General features: G+C 32.5%; 2 protein-coding genes across 3 annotated transcripts; one reads left to right on the top strand and one right to left on the bottom strand.

Annotated features, from left to right (window-relative positions):
- Nucleotides 1–523: 523 nt before the first annotated feature.
- Nucleotides 524–5,455, top strand: LOC123205270 (U3 snoRNP-associated protein-like EMB2271). Its single transcript, XM_044622189.1, has 7 exons — nucleotides 524–1,146; nucleotides 1,813–2,155; nucleotides 2,615–2,839; nucleotides 3,088–3,316; nucleotides 4,132–4,310; nucleotides 4,884–4,949; nucleotides 5,050–5,455. The coding sequence occupies exons 1-7, from the start codon at nucleotides 719–721 to the stop codon at nucleotides 5,125–5,127; spliced, it is 1,548 nt and encodes a 515-aa protein (XP_044478124.1). The 5' UTR covers nucleotides 524–718; the 3' UTR covers nucleotides 5,128–5,455.
- Nucleotides 5,456–6,771: 1,316 nt separating this feature from the next.
- On the bottom strand, nucleotides 6,772–22,352 carry LOC123205307 (serine/threonine-protein phosphatase 6 regulatory subunit 3-like). 2 transcript variants are annotated; one of them, XM_044622242.1, is made up of 21 exons: nucleotides 22,251–22,352; nucleotides 22,011–22,147; nucleotides 20,368–20,471; nucleotides 19,472–19,558; nucleotides 19,300–19,375; nucleotides 19,135–19,209; nucleotides 18,945–18,998; nucleotides 17,010–17,069; nucleotides 16,765–16,881; nucleotides 14,698–14,792; nucleotides 14,389–14,591; nucleotides 14,163–14,260; nucleotides 13,655–13,758; nucleotides 13,411–13,576; nucleotides 13,090–13,212; nucleotides 12,542–12,624; nucleotides 11,352–11,493; nucleotides 9,701–9,730; nucleotides 8,780–8,850; nucleotides 7,155–7,726; nucleotides 6,772–7,015 (listed from the first exon to the last, which is right to left on the bottom strand). In XM_044622242.1, exons 2-20 carry the CDS (start codon nucleotides 22,047–22,049, stop codon nucleotides 7,156–7,158), a joined length of 2,298 nt encoding a protein of 765 aa, XP_044478177.1. In that variant the 5' UTR covers nucleotides 22,050–22,147; nucleotides 22,251–22,352; the 3' UTR covers nucleotides 6,772–7,015; nucleotide 7,155. The 2 variants fall into 2 exon arrangements, with proteins under 2 accessions (XP_044478177.1, XP_044478176.1); XM_044622241.1 differs by having other exon boundaries at nucleotides 6,772–7,726.
- Nucleotides 22,353–27,152: the final 4,800 nt, after the last annotated feature.

The raw sequence follows: 27,152 nt of genomic DNA, 5'->3' as shown, positions 1-27,152 counted from the left end.
ATCAAATTTTATAAATATTTATATTAAAAAGTATATATTTATAATTTATAATTTATTTATCTAATATAAATCCTATTATTAGCTTGTGATATTATTTCATGCTTTTATATCCAGATCGGACATTAATCCATACAAAGTATTGATGTAAGTTTTAATCCTGATAAGGAATTGATCTAGCTCTTGAGTAATTCTTATTGGTGATCAAACCATTAACAGTTTAGATATACATTAGACTAATATATAACCAAACAGAATTGTGATCAAGTGTTATGTGGTGTATATTTCTTACTAAATAGACTAGATTTAAATCCTTAGAATAGAAATTTTTATTCCAATTGAACTGATTGATTGTGTTATCAAACTTGGTGGGGTGCGCCTGTTAAAATCCAACTTCAATTATAACTCTGAACTTGTCCCTACGAAATCAATTTCTTTTAAAATTAATTATAATGCCATTTTCCTAAATAGGAATTTCATTTTTTGTTTTTTCAATTTTAGCCTTTCACAAATTTGGGTCAGAAACCCACGACCCGCTCGACTCGACTCACAACGTAAAAGAGACGGACCCTAAATCGAATTGCTTGCTACCCTGCCGCTTATCCTCTGGAAAAACCCTGAAGCTTAAACCCTAATTCTCACCTCTTTTAAGTTATATATTAATAAATAAAACATCAAGCCACATTATCATCTTTCTGGAGCTTCATCGAACAATTGAATCATGAAGTACAAGAACACCCAGAAGAAGATGGATGGTTCAGCCCACAAGGGCAAGAACAAATTTTCGTTAAACCAAGACCCCTTTTTCGAGGGCGAGACGAAGAAGAGGAGAAAAATTAATTATGATGATGATGACATTGAGTCTGGAGAATCGGAAGACTACGAGAATAACAACGAATATGGGGGAGGTGGGTCCGACGACGGTGATAGCGAGGTGGAGGAGACTGCGGATGAGAAGAGGAAACGGGTGGCGACGGCTTATTTGGAGAAGATAAGAGGGCTTGCAAGGAGGGAGAAGGAGGAGGGGGAGGAAGAGAATGGAAGTGATGAGGAAGAGAAAGAGGGTGAAAGAGATTCGCTTGTTGCAAAGATTTTGCAGCAGGAACAGTTGGAGGAGAGTGGGAGAGTTAGGAGAGTGATTGCTTCAAGGTAATACTGGTATAGTGTTTGTTTGATTTCTTTATTTTAGAAGTTTTATATTGTAGGCAATTTTGTGTTGATAAGAAATTCAAATTAACTTATATATATTCGAGAAATATTTACAAGTGAACTACGTTACGGGATATATCTATACATGTATGGGGTAGAACAGCTTGGAAAACTGAAACTAAATAAAGAAATAGGACAGAGTAAACGGGTCCTGGAAGTGCTATATGCAATATTACTAGGGAGACTTTTTCACTTCGCACAACCCTGCCCACCCTTGCTGGACACCCCTCCTTCTTCCCTCTTTTTAAATCTTTGATGGGGTGTCTTATGGATTGCCATTTTTTAGCGGTTGGCTGGTTAATTTTGTGGTTGGAGTTGGTCTTGGATTTGATTTGGTGATATGATGGCCATGTTGAGTTCTGAACACAAGTTCTCGAAGTGTGTGATGAACATGGATGAGAGTCTCGGTGTCTAGGATATTAGTAAGTACGGTATTGGTAGACGTTGGATTCTTTTGAAGTTTGAGTGCAATTGTGGCTTTGATTAAATTTAAGTTTGATTTTTTATCGGTGTAGTGTTTTGTTATTGTATTTTTTTATTTAGCTTGATTCATGTTTTTTTACTTCCTCTTTTGGGTGCCCATACTGTGTAACAACTGCATTTCAGGGTTCAAGAGCCTCAAAATATTCATGAGTTCCGGGTTTTAGTGAAGCATCGGCAATCTGTCACTGCTGTAGCTCTTTCTGAGGATGATTCAAAGGGCTTTTCAGCTTCCAAAGATGGCACCATTTTACAGTGGGATGTTGATAGTGGGAAAATTGTGAAATATTTATGGCCTAGTGAAGATGTGCTGAAGTCCCATGGTGCCAAAGATCCGCAAGGTCAAGCTACCAAACATAGTAAACAGATTTTAGCATTGGCTGTTAGCTCTGATGGTCGGTATTTGGCTAGTGGAGGCTTAGACCGTCATGTTCACTTGTGGGACGCCCGCACACGAGAGCATTTACAGGTAATCTGTTTTATTTATTCATTGCCAAACTACATGCAAGATTATTATAAATTATTTTGGGTGTGAATTTAAACAATAATCCATATGGTATTCAGCTGTGGGAATGCCTGAACATGTAATAAATCAATAGAAGAGCTTCTATTGCACTAGCAGGACCTGTGTGGACTGTTTGATACATAAGCTGAGCATAATTAAAAAGATTCACGTGGTATGTTAATTATCTGGCATTTTGCTCCAGCCTGCTAACTTACATGCATGTTGATATGCCTAGCTGCAATGTTCTCAAAACATGACAGTAGTTCTTTGCATTGGGGCAGACTCATCATGTAGCCAATCAATGGTTCTTAGTTCTTCACATACACTATATTTGAATACAATGCTTCATCTGACTCCTCTATAATGAGATTTTGATTTCTTCCTTCTCTCATGCAATTCTCATCTTTCAATTGTGTTTTATAGGCTTTTCCAGGTCATAGAGGACCTGTGTCTTGTTTAACTTTTAGGCAAGGGACTTCCGAACTTTTTTCTGGTTCATTTGATCGAACAGTCAATATATGGAATGCAGAAGACAGGGCTTATATAAACACTTTATTTGGTCACCAAAGTGAAGTATTGACCATTGATTGCCTACGCAGAGAACGGGTATTGACTGTTGGACGTGATCGGATTATGCAGTTGTTGAAGGTAAACAATAGTTTCTTCAAAGGGGCCCTCAAAATTTGCTGATTTAAATATTTACATGATGCGAGTTAAAACCATGGATTAGCTATTTTATGTTTTTTTTTTTTTTTTTTTGTTCATACTCTAAATAGAGTTTGCATTCTGTTGCAAATGTATATATGATTGAGGAAATTTCTATGCACTTTTTTACAGTGGTAACCTTTTTACTGTATTTTTGAACATGTCCTCACTTAATGTATTCTTTTAAATAGGTACCTGAGGAGTCACGTTTAGTGTTTCGAGCTCCTGCTTCATCTCTGGAATGTTGTTGCTTTATCAGCAACGATGAATTCTTGTCTGGCTCAGATGATGGAAGTGTTGAGCTTTGGAGTATATTGCGGAAGAAGCCTGCTTACATTGTGAAGAATGCCCATCCTTTGTTGAGTGGCTACAAGAATACTGAACAAAATAAGAATGGCCAGACCTCCAATGGTCTTATGGGTAAATTTGCAGTATCTTCATCTGGTTCTGATTAAAATTTATATGCCTTGGTTGCCTTTGGTTTTTTTTTTTTTTTTTTTTGCTTGTGTGTTCTCTATTGCCCTTCCTGTTCAAATAAATTGTTTTTCACTATGATTTTCTTAATCTGATTCTTACTGCTAGCATTGAAATCTGGAAATTTTGTCTTTTTAATTTTAATTTGAATTTTTTGGGAAAAAACATATACATGATCTAAAGTCATGGGCTCAGTTTTCAACTGGAAATAGAGTGTCTATTCATTGAAAATTCATGAAAACTTATTCAAAGATATGACCATAAACATGAATGTTTTTGCAATAATAACTTTAAACTTGTATGCCTACTTTTAAGGTGTGTTTACTTGCAAAACAACTATCACACTTGCAAGTTTGTGAAATATTGGTAAGAGTATTTTTACAGCACGTGCAAAATGTTTCATATTGTTTTCACAAATAAAGGCACAGTCTACTGTAACTGCCTATATATGATTGTCAGACAAGAAGTGGACATGAGTGATGTGTCATTAAGTGTTTACATGTCTAATCTTCATTGTGAAAAGTTTAATTATGATTATAGTGAAAATGAGACTATCAGTGATGTATGAATTGATTCTTTTTTTTATGTTTCTGTTTTATCCTTTTATACATATATTGGTTTTTCCACTTTCCATTAACATATCAATATGCTATTAGTTTTCATAATAAGAGCCAGAATTAGTGAAGAGCTTGCTTTTATATTTGATGTTAATGAGTATTTCCATTAACTGGGACTAACTCGATGCTGTTGATTTTCTTCAGAGAGTGGTGATCATGATCCTACAACCTATCGTTCCTCGTCAGCGTATTCGTGGGTCAGTTCAATTAATATATGTAGAGGCAGTGATCTTGCTGCATCAGGAGCTGGTAATGGTTCTGTCCGTTTGTGGGCAATCGAAAGTGAAACCAAGGGCATTCGACCCTTATTCAACCTTCCATTGGTAAATTAAACCCTATGTAATGGTTGTCTGTGTATGTGCTGTTGATAAGAAATAGCTGAATGCATTTTGCAGTCTGATATAACATCTTGATTATTACACTTAATGTGAAAACAAGATTTGTGTGAAAAATTTTCAAGAAATAGTAAGTTAACCTGGCAAATTTTCATAAAAGGAATATTTTAAAGTTCAGTAGTAGAATAAAATCAATATGTAGTGATAAGAACTCTCAATCTAACATACTGTATGAAAATTTTTGTCAAATTTTCATAAACCATGTGTTTTCAGTGAGCCATTAGTTTTCTCATGCTTTAGGCTCTGCAGTGGCATATTTTTCTTGGGTTCTTTGCAATATTGGTTTATGCATGGTACTTGTCCTGCATAAATAACAATATAGGTTTATGCATGGTACTTGTCTGGTATAAATAAGCTAGAATTGAGGTCCTAACTTGGTTATTATTAAGTGCATACGCTTGTCACTGCTTCTGTTGGGTACTTATGCGCCAAGTCGTACAATTTAAGTGTTGGATCATAATTGCACAGGATCTCAATTAATCGCTGCCGTGTGCAATGCAGGTTGGGTTTGTGAATTCCCTTGCTTTTGCAAAATCTGGACAGTTCCTTGTTGCTGGTGTAGGAAAGGTGACATGCTTAATATATCTACTAGTTATCCAGAAAGTAATATTTAATTTGCAGTTAAGAGTGGTTTAGATCTAATGCATTAAAATACTTTTCATGGCAGGAACCTCGTCTCGGAAGATGGGGAAGTCTTCCAGCAGCTCAAAATGGAGTTGCTGTTCATCCCATTACACTCTCATGATAGGGATACGCAAATGATTTTTCTGATCTCCAATTTTGACTAGTGTGAGTTGGGAAATCAAGTGAAATTAATAACATGTTTTCTTTTGTTCAAATTTATAAATTATTTGAATATAGCAGTTTGTATCCTCCAGTTTTGTTGTATCCGGCACCTCCCTTTTTCCTGATGCCTTGTGTCTTTGTTCACTTGGACTTTAAAAAAAGTAAGATCAAATACATTATGCAACCATCGAGGATAGATGGTCAAGTGAAAGAAGATATTGATTAATTGTTCAAGGGAGGTTCATAATTTATTTATTTGAACATTCAAAACTTCTTTCTTTGTGGCATTTGGTTTGTGTAGAGCAATGTGAGACTTGGAAGAGAATTATTCCAGGGTTTTATCCCCATGCGATGGAAGAATATTTAATATTAACGTCTAAAAATTTGTTTTAATATAGAAGAATACAACATCAAATAGCTTATTGCTTGGGATGGATTTAGAAGGGGCTATGGCCGGGTAGGGTCTAATTCGACATTATCTGTCGTGCTATGAGCCGTGATGTCAAGGTCTCTCAAGAGACGACTTTGGCTTTGGCGGGTTATGTAGCTTGTCTCAACACAAAGGGTCAGGCCATGACCTGTAACCTCCTGGACTCTGTTTTTACAGGTCTCTTCGCATATTGTTCGGCCTACCATCCTTTCAATTTAATAAAATTATTGTGAGCCCTGTTGAGCTAACTTTTAGGTTACCTTTTGATTAAAGGTTACTCTAATAATCTAATTTTTATTATTTATATTATTTTATTTAGTTTATAAATAATTGATATTTTTTTTTTATTAATGATGATATAATATATAATATAAGAAATAATCTAAATATCACATCTATCTTAGATATTAAAAGGTTATTAAGATAATTTCGATTTTATTATAATATATAATTTATTTATTAATTTTTTAAAAAAATAATTATATTTTTAATTATTATAATAAACAACATAAAAAATATTTTAAAATAATTATACATAAAAGTATTTAAATAAAATTATATATTAATATTTTTTTAATTATTTTTAAACAAACATAATAATTATTTATATTTATCTATTTTTATTAAATATAATAATAATTTATATTTAATAATTTTTAAGATAATTTATCTTTAAAATAATTTTTTAATTTCAATAATAAAATATTTTTAAAATCAAACATCCCTTTTCAAAATTGGGCACAATCCCCCTTAAAAGGGGGTTTTAATGCAGCCGGTAATTCTATAGGTCCTGCCCCTTACGACGATGTTTTTTTTTTTTAACCTTGGACTCTGTTCAAATTTATTCTAAATTCAAATTTAATATTCCATCAAACAAACCAAGTTTTAATATAAATTAAAATCTCATTTTTTAAAATTTGAAATTTTGAGTTGAAATCTACTTAAATTAAATTTAAAATTAAATTGTTTTTATTGAATTAAAGTTTTAATTTATCAATTTTGAATGATTTTAAACTGACCCTTGAATCAACTCCAATCGAAATACATGTTAAAAACATTCCAAAAATATTTTAAGAAGTTTAAATATGCCATTTTTTTCAACTCAAACCAGAGTCCTGATTTCACACAAATATTTATTCAATAATAGTTACCGAAAATGAAAAATACTTTCAATGATAAAAGGCATGCATATCAATTCTTATTATTATATATCACATTTATAAATACAAATATGAACAGATTATTGCACCAAAACTCCGTGTACGTCAAATTCCATTTCTGAGTCATCCCCCCCTAACTAAATGCTAAAGTTAATTTGACTGATTAAATCCTGCATTACTTGTAAAATGTCCCCTTCCCCTTCCCCTTCCCCTTCTCTTCTCTAGTTGAACGAACTCCACTGCACTCTCTTCAATGCCTGGGGGAAAAAAAAGAATCATCATCATCATCAACATCATCATGCCCTACTTTGACAATGTACAGAAGAACCTTCTAAAAGTACAGTGCCCAATTTCTCAAATATTCATCAATTTAACTCATTCTGTTGAACAATATACATCAGTTTTCTATTTCTTTCACCGCTCCTACAGCTGTCTCCACCCCCTTAGACGTAATTGGTTCTGTACTTGGATCGCCATTGTCTGCAGGATTATAACTTGGAGTTTTATTTTCATCTTCTGACTGTAGGGAATCTCCGGCAGGCATTGCATTTGCTATTTTGTCAGAAGATTCAGAAGCATCTGGGCCGCGATCAACAACCTTATCCATCAAGTCTAATTGCACCTCACCATTAGCTTCACTTGCATTGGGTAGGTTACTGGGATCCGGAGTCTCCCTCCATTCAACCCACACAGGAGGCTTTTCACTTGCACTGCCTCCTGTTTCCTCAGAATCTTTTGGCAGATTGTCAACAACTGTATCTTCTGATTTTGTTTCTGGTACAGCATCAGACGTTGCACTGTCATCTAAGTCTTCTTCCCCAATAACCACCTCATCATCTCCTCCACCATTCGTAACAGCAGCCTCTTCATTATTAGGAGAAGGAGAAGAGAGTAATTCAGTGTAGCGGTCATTGGTAACTCTATCATCCTCAAAAGCAAACCAATTGGAATTCGTAAAAAGAGAACCACTGCAAAGACCAAAGAAGAAGCATCGGTAACGAGGTCCAAAATCAGGATGGTCAGTAAATAGGTAATTTGCATGATGGAAACTCTGATTATAAATGCAAAAAGCTACTTAAACTAAATGTATGTTACAGGAATTCAAGGAAAAGCCGTCCAAATGAAAACTCATAGATTTCAAATGGGCAGCAGCAAACATCCACGCATTCAATTCCAAGAAACGTTGCAAAAACTGAAAAACTTTCATATGGCTAAGCACTAGTTAGAATCCAGGCATTCAATTCCAAAAAATGTTGCAAAAGCTGAAAAACGTTCATATGGCCTAGCACTAGTTAGAATGGAGTTGATTTCATACACACATTGTCCACAGTAAAGTCGACCAACTCAACAGACCAGGTTTGTTCCTCAAATGTCAACCATTCTTTGCTGAACAGATCAGTAGAAGCTATAAAAGGCCTAACTGAAAAAGTCAGGTGCTAGTCTGTTTCAAAAACTGAGAAACATGTATATAGCCAAGCTTTAGTCAGACTAGAGTTGATTTCACACACACATTGTCCGCATTAAAGTTGACCGAACAAACCAGGTTTGTTCCTCAAATGTCAACCATTCTTTGCTGAACAGACTGAGTCAGTAGAACCTAGAAAAGTAGGTTCTAGTCCTGTATGAAAGTTATTGTTAATTCAACAGGAAGAACAAAAATATTCCACATAGCCACAACACAACCAAAGTAGGTCCTCTTACTCTAATTCACAAATTTGGGCTACCAGTTTAAAAGCCAATGTAATAACCAAAAAAAATGCTATAGAATAAGCAACATGGCCCATATGTTAAGATAAATTTAATATTTTTTACATGTTGAATACTTACTAGGTTAACATAAGTCACTCTTTAAGCACAAAAACATCTACTTTGTTATCTACAACATGTTAACGACGAAATTTGGATACAAGGTTTATAGGTTTAATAGAATGACCTCAAGACTTCCAGATATATCTTGCTGATTTGATACCAAGCAAAAAGAGCAAAAAGAATGGAAGATTAAATACGGGCTTTTCACCTACCTTTCTTGGTCGTCTCCCAGGCGCAGAGAAGAAATAACAACTTCAGCAGATTCATCATCAAAATAGACATCCTGCCAAGTATATCCATCAGAAAATATCCACTACTCATAAATATTTTTTTTTTAACAAGACAGCAAGTTATGAGAGTTATAATAGAAATTAGATTATATTCATATTAAAATTTATGTTTTTAAGACTCTTCATATTTAGATAGCAACTGGACAAAATTTAATTCACTGCTGTACAACTAGAATAGTCCAAAAGACTAATGATGATAGATTATGGTTGAAAAACTTGGTCAAACTACTTTCCACTATATAATATAGCATATAGATTTAATATCCAACTAGTCAATTTCCAAAGAACTATTGACATAATTAACAGTAAATCTGTAACAGTAACACACATCATGATTTTTCTTAATATGAAGCTAGATAATTTATTATAAATTTGAAAATTGATCTACAAGTGAGCAAGCTGTCAAGAGAAGCCCAAAAAAAAAAAAATGTTGCTCTCTTCCCACCCTATCCCTTTCATGCAGACATCAAAACAACATAATTCAAATAGGGATCATATAGTGAGTTTTTTCCTGCATACTCAGTAAGAAAACCCAAAGAAACATCACTTGACACTTCTCTGTAGAAGGTTTGATAAGATTTTGTTAAGCCTCATCAAAAAGCTCCGACGTTGATATAACAAAATATTGCAATATAAAAATATAAGAATTGAGCATGGACTGGTTAAAAAATCATGGCAAATAATGATGATTATCATCATCATCAAAAAAAAAATTATTATTATACAAATAATAATAAACAGAAAAAGGAAAAAAAGCTCGAAAGCAGTTGCTGAAACAGATACTAGAAAGTTATTCTCTTCACAATCAAGAAAGTGAGCATGAAATATAATTTCATCTCATACCTCATCATCCCGTCCAAGAGAGCCGTGTGCCTGAAATTCATAAAAAGGAATTAGTAAGTTGTGCCAGCTTCACATAGAATCTCACTAAAAAGGGAAACTCGCATCAGTGAAAGAAAAAATAATGGCAAAGGAAAAGCAATTCAATAAAAGAAGTAACCAAATAAAAATTATCATCAATAATCTAGAAAAATATGATAATCAATTAATATGTTATAATTTAAAAAATGAATAAATATCACAGATGCATGAAAATAACATTACAGGTATTACATATGCGACACAATGATTCCAGTCTAATAGCTAAAATGAAAAGAGATGAAAAATAAAAGATAAATTTAGGTTAGGATGGTACAAACTTCTCTTGCATCTGCATTAGAACTCCCCATTACAATGATATATTCCCAAGAAATATGGCTTACCACAACTGTTGTACCCATATCCAAGATAGGTTAAACAGTTACAGTCTAACCATTACATGACTATATATGCAGATACATAATTTGAAAAGTAAACAAATGCTGGGTGCTGTTGGTCCAAAACAGAGAATGTCAAACCTCTTTAAAACAGAAAATTTTATTTCTACAACAAAAAATGCAAAGATTGAGATGGACCAGAAGTCCACTTTCAGATTTACAACAGGTCAGACATTTTTCTACAATATTGAGCTATAAAAAATCGGCCTCTAATTTTAGTGCAAAAGAGCTTCCCAGTTCTTCAAAAAGAAATTAAAAAATCCTTGAATTCTTTAGTGACCATGGCCCATAATGATGCTAAGAAAGATATTCCATTTCAAAATGAAAATAGAGTTTTGATTTGGAAAGAAGCAAATCCCCAAGAACTGCTTAGGTTACTTCATCAATAAACTATATACAAAAGTGAGCTGACAAGGAATGAAAATACAAATTAGAGGGGTATAACAACCAGACAAGTTTATTTAAAGGAGAACCTTTGAAAGTATAATTTATAAACATTTAAAACATAGGTGTGATTTCTGCTGTCTCAAATAAATTAAAGAAAGAACAAAATACAGATTTCAAATGCCATCTTGAATTTATTGCTTCATAGTATATGTGTAGAGAAGATAACTGCAAGATAATAAAATGATAGTTCACACCCTTCCAGACAAATGCATGTGGATTTATGACCAGAGAAAAGCCAATCAAACGCTCCAGTTAAATTGGTCTTCATACAGAATCCACACATATTTTAAGGAGGTATTAGGCAAAATAGACCATAAGAGAAAAATCATCTTATAAAATCTTTGACACTTAACTTTTTATGGCCTTGCCCCATGGATATAAGTCATGTTCTAGAGTAGATCATCTGTTCTCTAAACATGGCAAGTCTGCCTCATACCTTCACTTGGCATTTCCTAGACCCAACAATTCAAAGATCAATACCTAGCTTAAAAAGTGGTCATGACTTCTGTCGATCATTCAAAGGTGATATGCCTCTGCAATCGTGTCTCTGTTGGTAACCTACTTGACTAGTAGCATTTATAAAAATATATTTATTCTCCACCTTCATAATTCCTTCTCATAATATTTGATTGTTTACCGTTCAACTATATAGCTAATGAAAATTTATTTGATGAGTTAAAGAAATTAAAAATGTATTGCAATTGGACTACTCCGAAAATTCTAAAAAGTACCTCATCTATATCATCATTGTTGTAAATGCCATATCGAAATGCCTGGCTCAAGTTATTTGCCAAGGCTGCAACATCATAATCTCTATTTTGGTAATCATCATCATCACTATCTCTATTCGGGTCATGTAGAGCTGTCGGCCTCCTGTTTAAACAGATAAAACAATCCAATATTAATAAAAGTAAATAAAGACATTTATTAAATTCAATACAAGTGTAGCAACAAAATTCTCCCATGGTAAAAGGGATAGTAGCACATAAATGCACCAACCTCATTTAAACATATAATTTTAGCCATTCTAGATACTTTTATAGGAGTGTAACTAATTTATGAAATTAAAAAATTAAAATAAAGTAAAATATTTTAAGGCCTTGGCCTATATGAGTTGTGCATCTAACAATTAGCATTGCCTAAATAAATGGGAACTATAATCCCTAACTCATTTAATGAAACAAGCTTCTTATGCATCTAATAATTAGCATCATCTAAATAAATGGGAACTATAATCCCTAACCCATTTAATGAAACAAGCTTCTTACTAATCCTTTAGACACACCCACACACAGGAAAATAAAAGAACTATTAAAGTAACTTAGTGGTCCATCCAACAGAGTTAATTACAACACGAATTGGTCATCCAAGAATTCTTCCAACTACTCTCAATACATATAATTTAGCCAACATTGTTGCACTTCCATTGGTAAATAATAAATCAGATTGCAGACAAGAGAATTGGAATGTTGTTAATGAGATTTATATTTCTTAACTTTTTTGTGGACTACTACGCAACTACTTTTGTAAACATTTGTACTTTAAATAAAATTTCTTATTTCCTATTCAAAATTAAAAAAAAAAAGGAAGATCTCAACATATATGCTCTTTACACTCAGACTTACACTGATCATAACAGGCAAGTACAATTACGCAACGGCATGCTAGTAAAATAAAAATCACAACTGTGTAATAACCAGACTTATCCTGGCAGGTATATAGGTATATGGCTGTCGAATCTAGAAAATGTATCAACAACTTCTCTAAAGAAAACCATTACTACAAAATGCAATATGAAAAGACAGCACACGGAACTCAATCATATAAAAAGTAGTTAAACTTACTTCAGATGCGTAAGCAGAAAGATTCAGAAACAAAAACCTTTGGCAGGTTCAACAACATTTTTTGAAAGAAAACATACCCACAAGCCCACTGATATACATTCTCCACCGCATTTCGTTTTGATAGGACATTTATTTGCCAATCACTCCATTCACTGTTCTCCTATATAATTAAAATCCACAAATGAAAAAATAATAATGACTAAGAAAATTCAAATAATGATTGAGAACAATAGATAATTTTGCATTAGATAAGAGATATATAGTGTAAGTTAATCAAAATCAGGACAACAAGCTCACTGCTAGTGACAACATGCACATGACACAAATAGTTGGGACACTTCTAGGAAGGGAGAGATGTTAAACTCAAAGTTAGCATAATCTTTCAATCGATCTTAAATGAAAAAACATGCTCTAGAACAACTACAATAATAAATAAATAAAAGACCTACGAACTACTTAATATACCCCAACTCACAGTTCCACCATGCACATATTAGTCTATTATATAACTAAGCCAATCAGGCTGTAATCTTGACTTTACCTCTTTAAAAGCCAGTGAAAGAACTTTCCTTAAGCAATATTGCCCATCAACTGATTAAACAACAGTATAGGTTGAGTAATAAACCTGCAAATATGCTTGAATTTCTTTGCTGCTATTTCCCAGCTGTACAAGTTTGTTAGATATACGTGTTAAGTGCCCAATATTCCCTATCCTGGGCGGCAATCTACCCTCAGCTGGAATAGTTGGCTGTTGGAGAACAATATTTGTTAGTTCTAACTAGCAGATAAAAGGTTAAGTGCTGACCAAAAGCAACAAGCACATGATAACTTACCCATAAAAAAAAGCACATGATAGAAAAAATAAAAAGAAAAGAAAAAACAGAAATCATTTTAAGAAATGCCCCAACAAATAAATAATAGTAACTTACAGATACAGGACAATTACCTTGTTTGAATCAGCTTCTAAAATGAAATTCTTCTCTGCTGCAAGAATTTTCCCACTGAGATTGCACTCATGAAGGAGGTGTTCGATAAGAGGTGTTTTTTTGCTCTCCAAACAAGATAAGATTATGGTCTCTACGTGATGATGCAAAAAATTATTGTATGGGTACCTACAGTCAATTAAAACAGGCATAAGGCCAGAAGTCTGGTCACCCTCCATTGCATAGCAGAGCTTCTTTTTAACTTACTCAAAGAACAAGTCCCATATTCTTTTCACTGCACCTAGTCGAATTAATTCCTTCTCAGCTGCTTCGCTGCCAACTGTCAGCAATACTGAAAAGAACTCTACAATCTGAAAACATTCATGTTCAATTAGTAGTCAAGAATAGCAAATCACTAATTAGCTTACTCTGAAAAACAAATTGGAAATTCAAGCTAGGACTACCTACAAAATAGTCAAACAGTAGAAACTTCTACTTATGCGAAGGTCAAAAATTAAGACAGCCAAACCCTAAGGGTTAGCAAATCTAGTGAAGCACTAGAACTTCCAGGAAGAAGCCCAGGTTTGAGCTTCTACCACGCTTGGAAGCCCTAACTTACCTGCTTCAGTGATTGTAGGTCTAATCATTATGCCCCAGGGAATTACCCATATAACCAATCCAAGCAAAGTTCCCCAATTAACGGAAAAAAAAATTAAGATAGCTTTTAAATCATTAAAGAAAAATGAAAGGACTAGAATAAACAAATAAGACATACTTTCAAGCGATGATTTCCAAGAGGTGGCTGCAACTTGCCATATGTGGTTAGCAAGACACTCTCCTCAGACGACACATCCAAAAGCTTCAGTAAATCACCTGCAGAATTGCACAACATCAAAATTATTTTCTTTAGTCATAAAAAGAAAACAAATTAGTGACAGAAACAGACAAGGCTCTGATCTTGTATCACCATATAATGGAAAACTTATTGACCAAATATTCACCTAGGATACCCAGCATTCCTTCAACTGTATCCGGATTTGCAGTTACTGTGGATCCATGAGTTATCTGACGGTTGAACATATAGTATGTCCCTGATGTTAGCCTCTTAGGGTCTAACAAAGATATACAGATAGACAATGAGTTAACCAGAACAGATTTTGGCCGAGAGTCTTCCAAAGCATGACGAAATAACCTCCCTATGAAACTGCATGATTGCACAGAAAAAAGAAATGCCCAGTAATAAAATTAGGGGGATGCCATACAGAACCATTAGCAGTTTATCTGGGCAACAATGGAAGATAAAACAATACATTGGACTAGTAATCTTAGCTGCAAAACCCGGGGGAGCAAATCGTGTTATAGAACACAGTGTTTCAGCCGCATTTGCATGCACCTCTGGACAATCCTGTGGCAAAAAAAGTATGTATCTATTTAATACATGGCAATCATTGCATATTACATATGAAAGATTGTTGAATATCAATCTAGAGTGTGAATAACAAATAATTTAAACTTGCATTTTATTCTTGAACTTCACATGCCCAACAGTAAGAAGTCAAATATGTATTGGTTATAGCACTTTGTGAAACAAAGCATCTCATCTAGATAACCTTTAAAAGGGGTTCAACAAAAAAGACCTAAAGTCTTAGAAAATGCAGCAGCATTTGAAGAAATTGGCACTAATGCAAAATATATAAATTGGCAAATGACCAGAAGTCAAAGATGTATCGCTACAACAATTTGTGAAACATAGCATCTCATCTAGATAACCTTTAAAAGGGTCCAACAAAAAAGACCTAACATCTTCAAAAATGCAGCGGCATTTGAAGAAATTGGCACCAAGGAAAAATATATAAATTGGCAAATAATTGAGTTAATCAGATCCCCCACTTCAGTCACTCCTCTGACTACTCATAAACCACCTGACAATTTTGTTTCCTTATTTATTTTTTACTTTTCTTTTTGGCCAGAAACAAACAGATTCCAATCAAATAAAAAGTAAAACGGAAAAGTTTCCCACACAAAAAAGGAAAGCTGTCCCTAAAACCTAGGCTTAGAAAAACTATATAAAGTGAAAAACAATTCTCCAATTTAACAATAATCATCCCTAAATCCCTAAACAAGTTCACACAAAAATCTTCCCGATCTAGGTAATTGAAGCTCCCCCATGTTGAATAAAGAAAAAAGAAACATCTTGAAACTCTGGAGTAAAGATGCCCAAAGAGAATCCCAAAATTTTACTTTATCCAACATAGACAAAATCTCTTGGCCAGATGTATCTAAAAAGAAACTCTCTTGTTTATTTCTAATAATGTGCCTAAAAAGTAGCCATAACTGTAAAAATTCCATAACACTGCTTGTCCAAAGTAACATGTTTGTTTAACAGAGCCAAAGAAGAGGAAGGAGGTATTGCCCAAAACAGATTAAACTACCTGACATTTCCATCACCATCAAGCTTCATAATCCAACAATGAATATCAAATGATTTAATTGATCATTGCCAATAATTTCACTGCTTGTCTAAAGAAAATCTAGTCAATCAAAAATTGGTAATGAATATCTTTATTTTTTCAGTAAATAACATAATTCCAACTAGAGAATTTGCACGCCATGCCAAGGCCCACGAACATAGCAGGCTGTGTCGGGGCCTCACAGGAAGGCCTGTAGGCCGCCACGGCCCGCAAAAATTTTAAAAATTGGTGGGCCAGCCCACAAAGGCATGGCCCACAATGCTGCAGGTCAGACCCCGGGCCTTCTTATTTTGTGGACCAGCAGGGCCCGCATTTTGAGGGCCTTAGCATGGCACAGCTTGTGGCACATCAAGCCTCGCCATTTTCAGCCCAGCCAAGCACGGCCCACTGCCGGCTCTAATTCCAACATTATTATTACATTAGTAACCAACTTGAATTGATTTCACTTAACTAGCTTTCAGAATTTTCTTCATGTCACAATTTAGTTTTGCAATCCTGATTAATTTTAGCTTCCAAACTTTCATTGCATATATAAATATAAAGTATTAAATAAACCTATTATAAGCTCTTGACATACAAAATTCTGGGAGTAAAATCCAGATCATTATACTTAACTTGTAGATATGCCTATTAGTAGAATCATAAATATTCATGGCCACTCTATGCACATCAAAACATTTTTTTTTTTTTATAACAACAACAATAAGCGAGGATTACTTTCATAGGCTAACTGAAATTTAAATATATGTAAGTCCCTCCAATGGGGGAGAAAACGAGATGTAATCAAAATTAAGAAAACCCAGTTTCTTCAATATGAATGCAGTAGCAAGAAAATGTTGCAGTCACACCTTATCAAGACATAGAAATCTAAGAATAGAAATTAAGAAGACAACGAAAGAAACTTACCGAAGAGCTGAACTTGTCCACAATCATCTCTAACACATTTGTATCCTCTATCCACTGCATTGACTCGCTATAGTTTGCATGCATGTGCTCATCGGCACCAATAAGGCGTATTAAAACCTGTTTACAAAGAGGTAGCAATTATAGGAACAAAATACAGGCATAATGCAGATGCAATTGAATGTAACCAAAACATAACTTTGAGCAAGTAGTTAATATACAAGCAACATATATGATGAACAACCAACCTCCATGATAGATGTAATACCAATCAGGTCAACTAGCCGAGAAATAATTTCTTGATGTGCCTGGATGACAGCATAAAAATGGGACATAAGCTTACTACATATCATACAGAAACATAAAAAAATTAACTAAACTAAATTAGAAAAAATGGATGCATAGGGTGGTGAGAAATGGTTTTAACCAGTGCTGTCAGAAGAATCTAAAGGTGAATAGAGAATCTGCCATCGTTTCCTAGAGTATATGACTTGCTGAATCATAAATTTTTGAGCAATAACAACATTGCAAATCATTAATCCTAGAAATAAGTGTCAAGGATCAGTATAAGGTATGAATACATTCAAATTGTATCTTAAAATATCGCTTCTTTTTTAAAATCCACAAGAACAACCTCCAATTTCTTGGGACTGAAAATCAACAAGCCCAACACTATTATGCTTTATTACCCTGATCAGCAAATTGACATGTCCTCACAAAAAAGTCAAATATTATACAACATATCTATATAAATTGTTAATAAACATTTAACTATATTAAGATAAAAATAAGAGGCATATTAGTGGACTATAAAAAAAGATATCAAAAACATTGCATACATAAACATACCCTTATCAAAAATAAACATACCCTTTATTGCCAATAATACAAGTCAAATATCATACTCAATGGAAGTTGAAGGCAACTACTTATCAATTAATGTTTGTATTAGGGCAATATTAATTAGGAAGTTCAAATTATTAAGATCATATTAGATATAAATAAGGATGATAACATTAGATATTGATTAGGAAGATGATATCTGATTTAGAAAATAGTTGACTTAGTTGATATTTGATGTATTTGATTGCACGTATTGGGATGAGATGAAATTACTATAAAGGAGGGGTTGGATGGAGGAACAGAAGGAGAAAAATATTGTTATTTGGGTATTTTGCGCAGCCTTTGGCTAACTAGGACGCTATCCTTAGGGAGGAACTGAGACCTCTTATTGTTAGCATTGTTTTCTTGTGATATTAATAATATTGGTGCTCAGTCCCTAAAAGTATGCAATGAAGATAACTTATAATTCATGATTGAAAATTTTTCAATAAAACACAATCATAATGTACATGATCCAACCCCACAGAGGAAAGGAAATTCTGACTAAACATATGATGGTTTTATTACATACGAAGAAGACAGCAATAGCGTGCTCATTTCAAAGCAACAACACAATTACAACTAAATCCATGGGATTCATTGAAATTCAGCTCAAGAGATAAGGTAAAATTTCTACCAAAAATCAGACCTACACTCTGAATTGTAGTTACAATTCAAAAGAACAATCAATAGGTAGTAACATCTACGCACCAATTTTCATGATTATTCAATTTTTTGTTCTGTTTGAACAAAAGACGATTGTATCTTCTTAGACATCCTGATAACAATGCAATGCAAACTTAAGATCCAGTAAATGAACAAGCGTGGAAATAAATGCCCCGGAATTCTCATGATTTGCAAAACTGCAAACTCCCCAATTCATATATGATTTAAGGGGCCTGTAACATCCCTACAATGACTCAACTCTACTTACAGACTACCATACTCCATTATACCTTCATCACATCCTCATAGCAAAAGAAACAAGGGGCTTACAAGCATAAAATACTGATGGAGGTTCAACTGAAATGGAAGCCTATTCATTCAATATTAATACTGGCAGAAAATAATCACAAAGGGAGTGAAAATCTCAACTCTAGACACCACAATGGCTGACACTTCCAAGAGTTAAATTAACATTTTTCATTGATAAACATCCTCTGTAAATCTTCTTTTTTATTTATATTTCAAAGGCAACAAGAATGATAAATTATACACTGGAAAGTGAACTGTCATTAAAATTATTGTAGCACAAATGGAAAAGAATATTAAAAAAAGTTGAAAGAGATAACTTAACTTACTTTAACATAATGCATAAAATGAATTGTCTTCCTCAACAACAGACAAATCACAACCTACAAAGAAGACAATAGCGCAACATTAGAAGAGATAAAATGATAATCAGAATATAAAGAGAACCTCCAATGATGAGGGGTGTTGATAGTCCCTTCATCTGACATACTACTATCTTTAAAATTCAGTTTGAGGTACCTTGCTGAAGTACCCAGCCAGTAATGTGCTATGCGGGTTTTCCGGTTCCAGAAAGGAAAACAACAAATTCATCAACTGAAAATAAGAAATGACCTGACAGTTCAGAGATTGACATTCTGGAAATATAAAATGAGCAACCAGAAAGGAACAGAGTTGGCATCTTACCTCCTCATCCTCTACCAATGTCTTAAGAATGATATCAACTTCACAAGTAAAAATCTCACAAGCTATAAAGGGAAACCTAAGGAATCAATAAATAAATGGTAATATCAACTACTGAATCCAGACTGATATACCATGTAGCAACAAGATAAAAATGGTCATCCATTAAACCTACTTAAAAGTTCGCCTCTTTTCAGCATCCTCAGCAGCCTCAACCACAACATATCGAATCAGTTGTTCAACCTGAGGCCTTTCTCGCAAACTGGAAGGCAAGAAAAATAACAAAATATGGTATATAATAAAAACCAGAAAACCATTATCAACTGTCAAAAAAATGGCAAGCTTGTAAAGCAAATTTAAGGGCACAATTTCAGTGTTGCACAGAGAAGAACATAAAACACATCAAATTTAAAAAGCACTCATAATTCTTTGTATAGTTTCTTTTTCTAAAAAAATAAATAAATAAGATATCCCTCCTTGAAGCCTTTATCCAAGGGCAGTCAATACCTATACAGCACCAAGGCATTAGCAATAATATCCTAACCACAAAAACTCAAATGAGCATACAATGAAGGAAATGCCTTGAAGCTTGCCAAGGCATTAGAATTTTGTGCCAGGCACAAATGCTAGATGAAATCCAACAAGGGATATCCCTCATGTAAATAAGCATAAGAAAAGGGAAAAAGATTGAGCAGCTATAGATCCTGTAAGTTTGAATACCTCATTTTTAAAATCTATTGCATTAGCTAAGGAGCCAAATCCTAGTGCCTAAGAAGCAATGAGTGAAAAAATCAACTACGAGAAAAAGAATCAACCTTTGACTAACACTTTGACTTTTCAACCTGTATTCTAATCAATCTTTGCTAATTAACCTCATGTATCATGACATTTCAATAGTAATGATCCTTGAAAATAGCAGAAAGACACAATTTTCGAAGATACAATTTAAAAGTTAAAAATAAACACAAGGTAGAAATAGTCCCTAGAAATCAATTACTCATTAGCAATAACAAAACAAAGACAAAATACATAAAAATTTCATATACATGAAGAAGATTAAAAAAATATTACAAATTTATAAGTCGGCCATTCAAAGCTTTGCATTCTTGAATTATATCATCCTCATCAAGAAGCTCCTCCAATGTGAAATTCTCCTTATCCAAAATTGTCTCCACCTACATTTAGGACCCAGGAAAAGTGAAATGAAAGAGAAAAAAAAACTAAAATTTTTTGGATAAAAATTTAGAACATCCAAAACTAAATGAGCTGGGTAATAAATATGAGAAAGACAAGCAGATGTTATCACCAAAAGGGGAATGAAGCAAAAATCATGTTAAAGCAAAACCACAACTTCTGTTTCCATCATAACAAGTCAAGCACAAGCTTTCCTCATACACATCCAGTTTGTGATGAAGCATCTGTGATGGCATATTATGCATCATGATGCAACAGTCTAAAACAAAGCATGTAGCATGCAACATATTACTTTTAAAACGTCAGTTTGAGCAAAATACGTTCAAAGAGCATGAGATGCTCTTGAAAAAGGATCTATTTCATGAACAGATCTAACATCAAGTATAAATCTTCATCCCACTTTACCAATGTTAGTTATCTAGCTAGAGACAACACATCATTCAAAACATCTCCTCTCTTACTGATTTTTTCATAAAAACTGAGGGTTGATAGTTTCCAGATCCAATAGGCTTAGAAAAATGGATCAGCATAGGGTTAAAAAAAAAAAATTTGAGTCCTTTTATTCTCCAATTTTTTTTATTTAAACCAACAAATGGGGTAAAAGACAACATTTGGAAAAAAGAAGTTACTAGAAGTTCATTCTGGAATAGTATCCAGCATCAGTGATGATCAAATGCTCAGGCATCAGTCAATTTCCCTCAAATTTTATAAATCTTAAGTGTAGTTTCTCCCTTCTATTTCTTAAATCTTTCTCTTAAATTTCTTATCTTCATTGCTTGGTAATACTGAACAGTCACAGTTACTGATCCTGGTAGCAAATTAAATTTCTTTGGAAGGAACCCCTTACAATTTTATCTCTATTCATCTCTCATTACGGCAGACATACTGATTTTGCAACACACAAAATTCAGCGCAAAATGGTACAGTTCTTATGCTCTCCTACAGGATGATTTAAACTTTAGCATCTAAATTAAGCAATAATATAACTCCGTTATTACTACCCAGTAAACTTATTCACTGAAACCCAAATTGCCCCTGATCAACTAGCCAAAAGATTTCTATTGTTATCAACATTAATAGTTGTCTTTCCTATGTCCAAAAAGAGACAAGCTATAATATAAAAAAGAGAAAAACAATAAAAAATTTATCAAATTCAACAGATAACACTCTCAACTCTCACTATTGCATTGCAATTTTGCTGAAACTTGGCTGATAGAAACAGTTCTTTGACCACAGAGTCAATTCCTCTTTATTTCAAATACACCAGAACCTAAGTAAGCATTTAATTCAATTCAAAATGACTAGAAAAGATACGCATATAAACAGAAACCACAACTTACCAAAACGCACTGTTCTGTATGCATATCGAAACTAAAAAATTTAAATACAATAACCTATGTAATCCAAACAAAGAAATCCATTTCCAAATTACACATAAATGCAGCAACAAATGCGCACACAGATCACGAATCAGGCAACCAAGCAATCAAAATTGAAAAAAAACAAAGACAAAAACTCACCGGAGACGCAGTAGACAATCCTGTCATACGCCAAAACATCTTCGCAATCAAACACCGAAGCCACCGCCAAATTCAGATCCGAACAATGCAAAACCCTAATCACCGGTCCACCAAACACGCCGCGATGAAACGAAACCCTAGAATCAGAACGGCCAGCGATTCGTAAATCAACAAAGCTTAGATATTCAGATCAAACCGAAATTTTCCAATAGAGAGAAAGGAAGAGAGTGAGAAGCAAACCTGTAATCGCGGAAGAGTGTGAAAAATATTTTTGGGTAAATTTTTTGAATGCTCATGTTGTGCTAAATACACGGTAAGTTGTTTTAATAATTTTTTTATTTTAAATAATTTGAAATAATTGTCTATATTTGTGGCATGTGATGATTAACAAAAATGGTTTTGCTGGAGAGCATCCACGCAAATTTGTTGGTTTTTTTTTTTTTTTTTTGAAGTTTTAATGCCCCCTAACTTTTGAAAAGTATTAACACTCCCCTAATGGGGGGTTTTTGTACTTTTTAAGACGTTAAATGACAATCATATAGGGAAAAATATAAACCAAACTGACTTAGACTCGATTTGTGTTTAACTTAAACAAGTTGAATTCGAATTAAGATTATCTTAATTTGACTGAAGTGAGTCATTGAAAAAACTATTAACGCATTGTTATACTTCGACTTTATTATTTTCTCTAATAACTTTTATTTAATTTTAACTTTTTTTTTTTAATGGTTCTTCTCTTTTATCTTCGATTCTTCTTCTTCAATAACTTTTTTGATAAACTCATCGCTAACTTGAGTTTGAGCGAGACGTTTTCAATTCTAGTTGAGCTTAAATCAGCCCTTCTTCAGTCTTGATTCTGTTCAAATCCTATACAGTACTTTTACAAATTTCTCAGGGTGATTATACTCCCCAATCTTTGAGGGGACAAAATGACAAAACCTTATATTTTTTAGTCCTGTATTGTTGGAGGAATTTTGTCCACTTGCTTTCAAAGCCACTACATGTCACACTTCCTCTTTTCAATTAGACATATCGTCAATTTCTTACCATGTTTTACTCCTAATATCTTCAACAAATCCATATTTAAAATTAACACATACTTTCCCTATTCCAATTTCTTCCTTATATGTTGTCAATCTTGATTTATTTTTCACCATTAAAATAGTCATAATATGCTTACCATTGTTTTAATATTTGTTTTTTCTACTACATTTAGCAAAATTTCTAAATGCGAAGGGTGATTAGATTTTTTTGCTTCAACTTTGAATAATTTTTCTTTATTCCAATGAATGAATAACTATTTTCGACCTGAACTTTGATCGATATGACTATTTTCAACCCACTTAAGTTTGAAAAGTTTTTTTGTGAATCATTTATCTATTTCCATTATTGACAATGATTATATGTAAGTATATAAAGGTTGTTTTTCTTTTTCTTCTTTTTTATACAATATATTTTTGTCTTTGTATTATATTAAAAATATTTCTCGGTAAAAATTCAATTTCACTTACCTAAAGTAGACATTTCATAAGTCTTTAAAAAATGTAAATACCCTTTTATGTCTTTTTGGGTCTCTCACTTATACTTATAACAGTCGTAATTTTTGTCTTCATTGCCACCACTGGTCGTAACACTTACAAACATGTACTTAGGTTACTTTAGTCTTTTTATTATTATATGAATTATATTAGCTATTGATATATGAAAAAATGAGTAATCATTGAAAATTTTGAAATTTTGATCTGACGAAAGATTATACAAGAAAGGTGCACACCCGATTATAAATGTGTCACGTGGACAATATAAATATTTCACATCAAAAATTTTAATCATCTCCCAATATGCGTAATTCACATATTACCTGTAAAAAAAAAAAAAAAAAACCACCTCTATCTTCTTCTATATGCGTGATTCGCATATTATTTGCGAATCACACATGTTAAAAAAAAAAACATTGAAATGTTCATTTTATGCCCCATTTCACCAAAGAACTATTATCACACTATTTAATTACTAAAAGAATTAATAAATCAAGATAATCATAATCCATTTAAATTATTTTACATAAAAACTCAAGAATGAAAACAAGTCAACTGGATATCTTGAACCTCAAATTTCTTTGTATAAACAAGTAAATCTCAATATTATCAGGAATGCGTGATGAAGATGAAAAATTTACTATTCTTTTCCCCCTTTTTTTGCAAGATTAATCAAGAAAAAAATACCAAAAATATCAACAAAAAAATTGGAATGTGCAGGAAAGCTAGGTTTGTGTTTACTGTACAAGTTTTCAAATGTCATAAATAATTCTAAGGCAAGCGTATGTATGAGATAATTTCATCTATCTCTAATTATTAGATTTAGATCCACCTATAATCAGTCAATTTGATCTGATTTAATTTAACCGTCAATGATAGTTATTATAGGGAGATAGAGGGTAATTGGACACTAATAAATTGTCCAAAAACTGACTCCTCCCGAGGATATAATAATGTGTTATTTTTTTTAATAACTAGAGAGAGAGTTCTCTTCTTCCTCTCTCAAGGGTACATAATACACAGAGATCCTATCTCTCATAAAAATGCAATATGTGAAACAAATTAAGTTATAGAAATGACTAATATCAATACCTTATATCATATTCGAATAGGCTTAATCAGAACTAGAATCCAGTTACACAAATTTAATATTTACTGTAATTCACAGAATTTAACTTTTCGCATGATTGTTTCCAACACTAATGTATTGGACATATGAATATAAAATTTATCTATTCATGTACACTTCCCTTAATAGAGTTGTTTTAATTATTTATCCAACAATTAAAGAGACATTTTCGATTATTTTTATTTTTCTTTATAGTTACATTTAATCAAGTACAAATGTAAATAGGAAAATGAAATGTTTATTTTCGTGTTTTGAAAATGTACATTTTATTTTTAAAATTGAAATAATTTTTTTTCCTTTAATTAAAAAAACATGTGTTTTCTTAAAATAAAAAAAGCATTATGATAAAAAGCTGAAAATTGGTTTTTTTTTGAATTTTGTAAATGAATTTGAATCTATCAATGCACCTAAAATTTGAAAACAACACTTTAAAAAATAATAAAATGAATAAAATTGAAAAACAGATACGAAAAATATCAATTTGTTCTCTTATCTATTTTTGCTCTTTTACAACTCTTAAAGTTTCAAAAAATATCAATTCCTCTGAGTTCCCCCCCGAGAACCCCTCAGTGTTACAGTTCAAAATACCCCTCCCCTCAATCCGTCAAGGTGTTCACTGTTTGAATTTTTGTATTTCTCCCCCCTCCCCCATGGCATTGACCTAAGCTGGGGCAAATTCTATCCACCTTGGGGAATCTCGAGGTCCCATGAGGTGTATTGCCAACCAAAAATTATCATTTCAACCTTCTATATCAACAACAATCGAATCTAAATCTACTATAATATAATGTCCCTCAACAAATTCAACAAAAACAAGAAAAAATCAACACATTTTATACATTGTTAAAATTCAAAACCCTAAAACTAATAATGCTTAGAATCTTCAATAAATCAATAAAATCTAAATAATAAAATGATTCAAACAAAATAAGGGATGAAGTACTAACATTCTTTGTCATTTTCATCGTAAGAAAACTTGAAAAATGCTGAAAAAATCTGAAGACATCAAGCAATTGCTAAATTGTGGGAGCCTCTGGTTTTCCTTTGAATTCCAACAATGAATTCAAGGAAATTTGGGTGGGTTATAAAAATTTTTAATTTATATGTAAGAACATTTTAATCATTTCGAAGAAATAAGACATTTTTGTTTAATGTTTAAATTTTAAAAAAATTTCGCTTAGAATCCTAATATTTAATATCCCTATTTTTAATGTTTTGTCATGTTTTAGTTATATATGCAAGAATAATATTTTGTTGTTTTTAAGGTTTTACAAGAAAATGAATATTTATATGGACAAAGGTTGAGAAAAACTATGATGCGCAATCACTAATTGAAAATTAAATAAAATTATATTTATTTATTTTTTATTATTTAATTAATTACTTAAATTATGTTATTATGTGTTAAGTAATTTTAAATTAAAAATATTTAATTATATTATAATAAATATATTATTTAAATATTTAAATTTGAGTATATATATCATCACTTTTAAAATAATAAATTATAAAAAAATTATTTTTTAGAAAAAAGCAAAAGATATAATTATCAAGTTTTTCACTTAAACGTGGCTATCAACAAGTAATTTAAGTTCTTAATAATAAAGTGAGAAAGATAAAAAATTAGCACAATAATTTGAATTCGATTCAATTATTTTATAAAAGAGTTTGAATTTGAATTTGAGTTTGAGTTTCTCAAATTAGTAAAGTCTTGGCTCAAACTCAAAACAAAAATGGGTGGCTTTAACTCAAATTCAAAAAATTATTTTAAAGTCCTTAATTTTCGAAATGTTCTTCAATCTCATAAATTATACAATTATCAACTACATCTTATATTCAAAAAAGTTAAAGAATAAGATTTTATGGAGGTAAATTAAATTTAAAACTTGTAAGGATTTATTAATATTTTATTTGACGTAAGATGTGAGAGTGCGAGTTTACTAAACTAACCAACATCAAGTTTAAATTCAACTCAAGAGTGAGTAATTCAAACTCAAACTCGACTCAATTTTAATGAATCAAATCAAACCGAACTGATTGTTTACACCCCCAAGATAACATTAGTAGTCAAACAAAAATGGGTTGTAAATAAATTACTTAAAGAAAGCAGGTCGCATAGAGATAATGAAATGGGAAATTATAAAAAATAGGCAAAAGTAAGGGGGCTTAAGAAAATTATCCAAAAAATTCAAATTAAAGCAAAAATGCCCAACATTTGTGAAATGTCTAAACTACCCCTATATATAAACAAGGCAAAATTTCATATGTCTCACTGTAAAACGTCCACCATTACTGTGCAAATCCAAAGAAAAATAGACTTTTTTCCCACTGTCAACCGTTGCCCATTATCGTCCCACTGTCGAGCCGATTTTCGTCGATTTTCTTGCTTTTCGACGAGCGAAAATGGTAAAGAAGGTTAATATATCTTCCGTAATCTTATTTGAATCAAATTATTATTCATATTATTGAGATTTG

This window comes from Mangifera indica, unplaced genomic scaffold, assembly GCF_011075055.1.
Source record: "Mangifera indica cultivar Alphonso unplaced genomic scaffold, CATAS_Mindica_2.1 Un_0003, whole genome shotgun sequence".
In the NCBI taxonomy this organism is placed as follows: domain Eukaryota; kingdom Viridiplantae; phylum Streptophyta; class Magnoliopsida; order Sapindales; family Anacardiaceae; genus Mangifera; species Mangifera indica.
Note: the sequence above shows the minus strand (reverse complement) of the source record. Positions and strands in the feature narration are given on the sequence as shown.